This window comes from Octopus bimaculoides, chromosome 25, assembly GCF_046866305.1.
Source record: "Octopus bimaculoides isolate indiv1 chromosome 25, ASM4686630v1, whole genome shotgun sequence".
Lineage (NCBI taxonomy): Eukaryota > Metazoa > Mollusca > Cephalopoda > Octopoda > Octopodidae > Octopus > Octopus bimaculoides.
In genome coordinates, this window is record NC_142952.1 from 507300 (window position 1) to 517230 (window position 9931).

Consider the following 9931-nt stretch of genomic DNA (forward strand, 5'->3'; position numbering starts at 1 on the left):
CTCATGATCGTGAGCCGAATGACCAAGCCACTGAGCCAGAATAAAACAGACGGACGCTCATTCGTCGCCTTTGATGGGAAAGTCCAACACACACACTATATATATATATATATATATATATATATATATATATATATATATATATATATATATATATATATATATATATATATATATATATATATATATATATATATATATATATATATATATATATATATATATATATATATATATATATATATATATATATATATATATATATATATATATATATATATATATCGACTTTAAATAGAGTTCAAAACTGATCCATTGAAAATACTTTATAATAATAATAATAATAATAATAATAATAATAATGAAAATGACCTTTGCACATAAATATATATATATTAAAACTAAATAAAGCATTATGATATTTAAAAATGCGTATGGCAGACAATTTTCTTTCTTTCTTTCTTTATATACACTATATTGACAGCGAGCTTAAAAGTGTCGCCGAAATTCAGCTTTTCCGATCTCTATTGATTGTATCACGTGATTCTTGAATGTCGGTTGTGAGTTTCGTTGCTAAGTAACGGACAATAAATAATCGCGATATCTCAAGCAAGCTTTGACTCTTTTCAACACAATGTTAGAATCAGAAGGGGAAGAAGATACAAAACCAAATGAAGTGCCGGAAATGGTGGAATGTAATGGAAACTTAGAGGTAAAGCCATTTTTCATTCGTTTTACTGTAATAGATACAACCTGCGACACACACACACATCGAACTAACGGGAGAGTCACTATATGTTGCTCTAACTGCTAGAAATAGCAACCAAATCTATCTCGTCTTAAAAAGAGAACACATTCCCTACATCCAGGGGTTTGCTCGGTCATGGATGGCCTAGGACTCGCTCTTGACAGTTTTTCTGCACGTGTTTCTGGCCTTGTGCCTATAGCAGAAAGGATTATTTTAAGACGACGGAAGGTAGCAAGCTGGCAGAATCATGAAAGCATCCCACAGAATGCCCAGTGGCATTCGTTCTGATTTGTTACATTCTGAGTTCAAATCCCACTAAGGGTGACTTTGCCGTTCATCCTTTCAGAGGTCAATAAAGTACTAATCAAATACTGGGGTTCAGTTGTATCAACAAATCCCTTAAAATTACTGGCGTTGCACCAAAATTTGAAACCATTATTTTAAGACAACAGAAGGGAGCGTAAGTGTGGGAATGAAATTTGCTTAGGTCCAACTCATGATGTTCAAAGCATTCTCATTGCCCTAAATTTGTGCTCGCAACCCCTACATCCCCTGTTCCTGAGCCTACAGTATTGAGCTGGTAGAATCATAAGAGCATCAGACAAAATGCTTTGTGGAATTTGTTCTGGGCCTTTAGCTTCTGAGTTCAAATCCTCTCAAGGCCAGTTTTGCTTTTCATTGTTTTGGGTTCAATGGCATAGAGTACCAGTCAAGAACTGGGGGTCAGTGGTATTAACCTACACCCCTGGAAATTGCTGGCCTTGTGCCAAAATTACAAAGAATCATTTGAAGATGGCAGAACATGATTTGAGAAAGATTTGGCTGCTATTTCTATCAAGTAGCAACCAAAGCACATTGATTCACTCCAGTTGCTACATCGTGCATCCTTCATATTTGAAGATGATAGGTGTAATTTTAGTGAGATTTGGGTATTTTTTCTAGCATGCTATGTGACCGTTTCAAGGATCCCTTGGTGGCCCAGTGGCTTAGAAACAGGAAGGCAGCTCTTCAGTTAAGTGCATCTATATCTTTGGTTATTTTAGGCAGAAATAAATGAAAACATCAAGTGTTTTTTTTCTGGATAATTACAAAATGTTGATAGCATCTTGCCAACATCATCATCATCATCAACAATCATAACAGCCATTCTCTTTATTCTTTTTATCTTTTGACTGGTTTTTATTTATTAGACTGCAACCATGCTAGAGCACCTCCTTCACGAGTTTCTGTTCTTTCTCTGTTGTATTGACCTCAATACTTACATCTGTCTCGTACTTATTTCATTGATCTTTATACATTAAATAGTTAAGTTTTAACTATTTCTGTATTCAGGGACATCTAAGTTGATGATGTACCACTTTTACAAAGGCATCAACAAAATTACACACACACACACACACACACACACACATGGAGCTTTCTATGATAGCTGCAAGATTCTATTTATCTACATCTTATACTAATCATTTATATATATATATATATATAGAGAGAGAGAGAGAGAGAGAAAGAGAGGGGGTATGGGGGGGTGAGTGCTGAAAAGTTCCTGGTTTTGGGTAAAGTGGTTGAGAAGCAAAGTCCTTGGCATACGGCCATGCCTGATCCTGATATTGACATAGTTTTCAATATTTTAACTTTATTTTTTTTTTTCTATAATTTTTAAAATACTTGAATAAGATAAGCATCTTTGTTGTTTTTATTGAATGCATAAGGAGACGAAGCTGTAATGAAGTTTGTCGATTGTTTTTATTTTTCAGATTGGTCAAAAAACATCAGACTACTACAAGACTGTTAATCTTCCCAAAAAATTTGAATATCCAGGTAATATTACTTTCTTCTATAGGCACAAGGCCTGAAAATTTGTGGGAAGGGCATAGTAAATTACATCAACCCAAGTATGCAACTGGTATATTAATTTATCAACCCCGAAAGGATGAAAGGCAAAGTCAACCCCAGCAGAATTTGAACTCAGAAGAATATCAATTCTGCCAGCTTGCTGCCTTATATCCAGGTAATATCCAGGTAATATCCAGGTAATATCCAGGTAATATCCAGGTAATATCCAGGTAATATCCAGGTAATATCCAGGTAATATCCAGGTAATATCCAGGTAATATCCAGGTAATATCCAGGTAATATGCTGATGTATCCTGTCTAGTTTTCTGAGCTTGGTTCACTGTTGTTATTTAACCCTTTAACTACAAAATTAAATTTCATGATTATTCCAGAAGCAATGCAAAATATCTACCAAAAAAAATATTACCGGTATTTTGTGCAAGTCACATTGCCTCAATAACCTTGACGTATCTCAACAAGAAGTTGTTTCAAAAGATAGATTGATGTATAAAAACTGCTTTCTGCCGTGAAGGGTAATGAGATTCTGAATAAATGGATATATCTGATTTCCACAGTGAAAGGGTTAATTTTAAACATGTCTGAGTGTTTGTGTCTGGGCGTGTATATATGCATGTCTAATCTACAATGTAATAACAGAAAAAAATTTGGCAATGAATCTCCAGTCCTAATTTTACATATACACTCTGTAATCCATTCAGATGTTTATAAATACCAAAAGATAATTGGAGAAGAAATTTATGTTTAGTATCTTATTGAAAGTTGGACATTCATGGAATTACTTGCAATTCTAAACAAATGTTAAGTGTTACACCGTCTTGTTCAAAGTAGTAGCCTAACAAATGCTATATTGTATGTGTGTGTATATATATATATATATATATATATATATATATATATATATATATATATATATATATATATATATATATATATATATCTGAGTGGTTGGCGTTAGGAAGGGCATCCAGCTGTAGAAACTCTGCCAAATTAGACTGGAGCCTGGTGTTGCCATCCGGTTTCACCAGTCCTCAGTCAAATCGTCCAACCCATGCTAGCATGGAAAGCGGACGTTAAACGATGATGATGATGATGATGATGATATATATATATACACACATATACGACAGGCTTCTTCCAGTTTCCGTCTACCAAATCCACTCTTTGGTTGGCCTGAGGCTATAGTAGAAGATATTTGCCCAAGGTGCCACGCAGTGGGACTGAACCCAGGACCATGTGGTTGGTAAGCAAGCTACTTACCACACAGTCACTCCTAATTTACCCTAATATCAATATGGTACTTAAATACAAGGTTAATTACTGTACGTTGTTTTAATCTCTATACTTCTTAATGATTACCCAGAATAGAGTATGTATTATATTTTATATTTATTTCTCGAAATATATTTCCTGTCTCCCCTTTACAAGGTCCATACCAAATGTTTCTACAAAACAATACTCATTTAGCTCCAAAACACTTAACACATAAAAAACATAAAAATGTAACTTTTATATCTTTTCTTCTTGTTCTCATGGCAACATCGTTAGTGTGCTGGGCGTAATGCTTAGCAGTATTTTGTCTGTCGTTACGTTCTGGGTTCAAATTCCAGTAGAAAGGATTATTGTTATTATTAAGGCTGCAGGCTGGCAGAATCATTAGCACGCTGGATAAAATGCTGAGTAGTATTTCATATGTCTTGATGTTCTGAGTTCAAATCCCACCAAGGTTGACTTAGCCTTTCATCCTTTCAGGGTCACTAAAATAAGTACCAGTTGAACACTGGGGTCAATGTAATCAATTTATCTCATGCCCTGAAATTGCTGGCTTTGTGCCAAAATTGGAAAATCTCATCATTATTATCACGGCAGACTCATTAGCATACTGAGTGAAATTCTTAGCAATATTTCTCCCATCATTACGTTCTGAGTTCAAATTCTACTGAGGTCAACTTTACTTTTCATCCTTTCAGAGTCAATAAATTAAGTACCAGTGAAACACTGGGGTCAATGTAATCAACTAGTCTCTTCCCCCAAAATTTCAGGCCTTGTGCCTATAGCAGAAAGGATAGGAATATTTCTCACCAAATGCACATTCACATATATCTATCTCTCTCACTCCACTCTGTCTGTATGTCTGCCTCTCTCTCTCTCTCTCTCTCTATATATATATATATATATATATGTATGCATGTATGTATACATATATCTATGTATGTATATATATACATATACATATACATATTATATATATATATATATATATATATATATATATATGTGTGTGTGTATATGTATATATATATATATGCATACATACACACACATATATACCTATATAACCACACACACACACACATATATATATATTTATCCCTCAGTCTATATCTCTCTATCTTTATATATATACATATATGTATGTGTGTATATATATATATACACACACATACATATATACACGTGTGTGTGTGTGTATATGTAGAGAGAGAGAGAGAAAAGATCGTTTTTGTATCAGGATACCCTGTTGTTAGAAGATAAAGTCTGCAATCATAGGAACGTCTGCTGTCTAAATGGAGGATGAAGATGATGAATAGTTTTCCCCATTCGTTGCCTTTGTTGGCTTTTTTATCCATAACGAGACAAGAAAGGGCAGTGCCCTTAGCCCTTCATTGTTCTCAGGTCCATAAGTGACGGGGGAAGTTGAAATGGGGTGCAGAAGTTATCTTCAAACCAGACACCACTCCCCACCCCACATCTCTGAATGCTTTACAAAAAAGTGAACTTTGCTGAAGGCATCCAAGAACCCTGTGTATGTATATGGGTGTGTGTGTGTGTATATATCTTTTAAATTTGTATACAGGAAATGTTTTGAATATGCAAATAAAGCTCCTAGTCCATTATGCCAGCCACAGTCTAAAGATGGGGACTGGTGAATCCACGAAGATGATCTACCAGATGCCCACGAATACCCCGGACTACACTGTCATCATCCCAGGAATACAGACTTTGATCGTAAGAGATATGTGATTTGTGGAAACGTGCATAGTGATGCATTAAATCTTTATAAATGCCATCCAAGGATTGTCGTTATTATTACAAATATATATATATATATATATATATATATATGTGGCAAATAAGAAAACGGAGAGGATATAAAATCGACAGACATCAGCCTGTAAACATTGCAGTATGTCTATTTATTCAAATGTATTTGCTAAATACACACACTTGTATGAGTGGTAGAGATTATTGAGTGGAAAAGGCTGGCAATTGCATAAATAAGGGTGTGGAAGCATATAAGCTTATGGAAACAGGTGAGCAATTGAGGAAATGAGTAGATTGTCAATAAACTGAATGGGTGTGCAGGTGCTAGTTCCTTACAGCCATTTCTGCCAAGAGGCAAGGAGATCTTCCCCCCCCCCCCCCGGGTATCTCCATCTATTCAGTGTTATGTAGAGATGAACAGACAAGGCTTGGATAATGGATGTGCCCCTAGGCTTCTTGAGAGGGTCTAAGTGCTTATATATATTATAACGAGAAAAGGAAAGTTTTAACTTATAAAAGTCAATTTATTTACATATTGTCAAAATTCTCTGTAACCTACAAAGTAGGAAATTAAAAATTAGAAATTGCATCTTGAAATATCGAGTTAAACATTTCCTTAGGGTAAGAATTAGACACATATTAAAAAAAAATATATATATATAAACACAGAGAGATGAACTGTAGTAGGTGCAGAGAAGCTATTCACTTGGGAAGTTGTGTACATAAGTAAATGATGTAATGAAGTCTTATCTCTACAGTTGCCTCAGATAATAAATTACTGGCGCCTTAGCCATGTATGTTATGTAATGAAGTCTGTGTATAGACTGACGTGGATTTCGAGACATGTATGGTACAAAGTCGTGTTATGCTCATCAGAAGAAGCTGGCAAATAGCTTAGAAGAGAACACTGTTTATAAACACACACACATATATATATGAATGTATGTATGTATATATATATTTATATATTTTCATATATATATAAATTCAAGAAATAAAAAAATTATACGAAGAGTAGAGAAGGGGATTATTGTTTGTAAGAATTATAAAGGGATAGATGGGATGAAAGAAGATGGCTGGGGTGGCTGAAGGGGAATTAGTAATCAAAAGACATAAGTTAATGGTAAGAAAAAAAAAAGATCGGATTGGCTAAAAAAAATTCAAAGTTAGAGAAATCACTACTATTTGATGAATACACACACTTGTATGAGTGGTAGAGATTATCGAGTGGAAAAGGCTGGCAATTGCATAAACAGGAGTGTGAAAACACTACTATAACTACATGATTAAAATCCAGTGGAATTTAGTTCTGAAATTTGTGGCATTTGTCTTTTCAGTCTGCTTGAAAGGTTATGGCAGGAAAGAACCTATAAACCCTCAATTCATGACCACCTCCTCAGACTATGGTTCCATACCACCAACAATACACACAGTACCAAAGTGTTTCTATCCAAAGACACTGCAGTTCACCAAGGTAAAGTAACATCAGCCACATGTTACAGAGTGTGTGTGTAGAGAGAATGTATGTGTGTCATTGCATTTGTTTGTCCCGTCACTGCTTGCCAACCAGTGTTGGTTTTGTTACAGCCCTGTAACTTAGCATTTTGGTAAAAAAAGAGAATGATAGAATAAATACCAGACTTGAAAAAAAAATAAAACAATGGTAATAAGTCCTGGGGTTGATTTATTCAACTGAGGCCCTTCAAAATGGTGCCCCAGCATGGTCACTGTCCAATGGCTGAAACAATTAAAAGATAAAAGAAAGATGAGAAAAGATAACGACATGCAGCTTGGTCACGTACGTCACATGCCTGTACAGTGTCATGTGTCTCTGTATTTGTCCCCTCGGCAGTATGGCAAGGGGTCATACTTTGAATGGTCCATAAGGGATAAAAGCACAACCAGGGACAAAACATTAGGGAGCTAACAGTCTAATTCTTCTATCTTCATGGACTGGGGCCATGCTGTAGCACTGCGTTGAAGGGTTCAGTCGATTCAATCCACCTCGGGATTTATTTTTTAAGTACTGATACATATTTTATCATTCTGTTTTGCCAAACTGCTAGGTTACAAGGAGATAAATAAACCAACATCTGTCCTCAAGAAGTGTAGGGACAAACAGAAAAGCATACACACATATATACATACATACATATATATACATATATATATATATATATATATATATATATATATATTCATACATATATATATATATTCAAGTATTTAGACTCATATATACACATATGTATATATGATGATTGTTTCATATTGACAGACGACAGCTGTCCCATCAACACGCACACCACACCCCATCCCTCTGTTGATGAGCACTCAGATGATTTTGAAGACCACCTGCTGACTGTCAGGGTTGAAAACATAAGAAACAGATATTATTCAAGTTTCTTCTACATCTATGCCCTCTGGAATCTGATTCTGAAGGAATGTTTTTGTCTTTTAATCCTTTCGTCTTTTAACCCTTTTATTTTGAGATGTTCTGTGTTACTTTCAATTAATTTTAAACATAACAAAAAATTTAGTAAAATAACTTAGTTTAGGAATATAAATTGTGACTAAGTTTTGGTAGAAGATTTGAATTCAGACCTTATGAAAACAAGACATTTGGCCTACAGAGCCAGAGGCGGTTTCAACCGGGTTGGTATCGAAAGGGTTAAGTCCCGATATTGTCTTACAAGTTTTGTGACATATGACACAAGTTGTAAGAGGTGGCTAGGGCTCAACATTACTACTTGCCTGGGCATTTTGATCTTCATCTGACTTCATATGATTCACATATCCTACTTTTGACAATAGAACACAATCTTACACAAATCCAATATTCACTGTTGATTTCAGTTCCAGTTGTTCCTTTCCGATAGGCCCTTTTAAGCTCAGAGTGCTGAATCATCTTATGTTATGGTTGCTTACCAGAGTTGACTTTATCATAAAAAAGATGCTTTGGCAGTTGCGCATTTTTCATTCGAATAACATGTCCAGCCTATCTCATTTGGACCAAGATGACATGTTCAATTGAGCTACAAGTCATGTGCAAAACTTCTGTATCTGGTAAAAATATCCCCATTTGACTCCCAAGATATGCCTGAGACATGTTTGATGACATCTCTCCAGCATTTTCATATGATGCCTGTAACTGGTCCAAATCACACTGGAATAAAGAAGTGCAGTCAATACATTGATTTTTGTCTTGCCCATACTCACTTTTCAAGCTTTCCAAATGTAACACTTTCCTTCCCTATTTGATAGTATATCTCTGCATCAAGACTACCATTCCTTGATAGTGTGCATCCATGGTAAACCAATGTGAATGACTTCTAACCTTGTTCCATTCCCCAAAATGTCAGGTTCAGAATATTGTTGCCCAAACATGTCTGCTTTTTTAATTCTCTTTTTCTTTACTTTTTTGTCTGTTTTCTTTCAGCATCTTCAGAATGCCGGAATGTATCGGAATCGTTCCTTAAATACAGCTCTGGACAAAAGTTACATTTAAATCCATCAAGGCACTCATATTACGTGCCATGTTTTAAAATATGGACGCTGAACAACTAGAAATTGTTTGTCAGAATAATCTCACTTATCATGTGGAAATTTAATAAATAATGAAAATTTAATTTTTTTTTTTTTTTTATCATCATTTGACTTCAGGAATTTGCAGTGTAATTAAATACAAGCTGCCTGACTGAACATGGTATGTATACCATATATATATATATATATATGGTATGTATGTCAGTGTGCATACATGACAGAGTATAAATGACTTAAGAGGAAAACGGGATATAAATGGCATCGGATGGTGTGTAGAAGAGAGGAGACTGCACTGGTTTGGGAATGTGATGCGTATGGATGAGGACAGCTGCATAAAGAAGTGCTGAGCTCTAATTGTGGAGGGTACCTGTGGAAGGGTATGTATGTGTGTGTGTGTGTGTGTATATATATATATATATATATATATATATATATATATGGAGTGATCGTTAGATATGGCGATGTTATGCCTCCATTTGTCTTCCCACTCAGCCTCACACTCAACATAGAGGCCTTCATGCATACCAGCCTCCCCGCCCCTCCCCTCTCCACGCCACCAGTGTTATCCAAGGGAACGGCAAAGGGGCTGATACAGCTTGGCACCGGTGGCATTGCAACTCATTTCTACAGCTGAGTGAACTGGAACAACGTGGAATAAAGTGTCTTGCTCAAGAACACAACACACAGCCCGGTCCTGGAATCGAACTCACTACCTCGTGATTGTGAACTCGACGCTTT

At 35.5% G+C, this 9931-nt stretch overlaps 1 protein-coding gene across 1 annotated transcript; it reads left to right on the top strand.

Annotated features, from left to right (window-relative positions):
• Nucleotides 1-552: 552 nt before the first annotated feature.
• Nucleotides 553-9276, top strand: LOC106870890 (piercer of microtubule wall 1 protein). Its single transcript, XM_014917127.3, has 4 exons — nucleotides 553-712; nucleotides 2506-2569; nucleotides 6985-7121; nucleotides 9087-9276. The coding sequence occupies exons 1-4, from the start codon at nucleotides 635-637 to the stop codon at nucleotides 9153-9155; spliced, it is 348 nt and encodes a 115-aa protein (XP_014772613.1). The 5' UTR covers nucleotides 553-634; the 3' UTR covers nucleotides 9156-9276.
• Nucleotides 9277-9931: the final 655 nt, after the last annotated feature.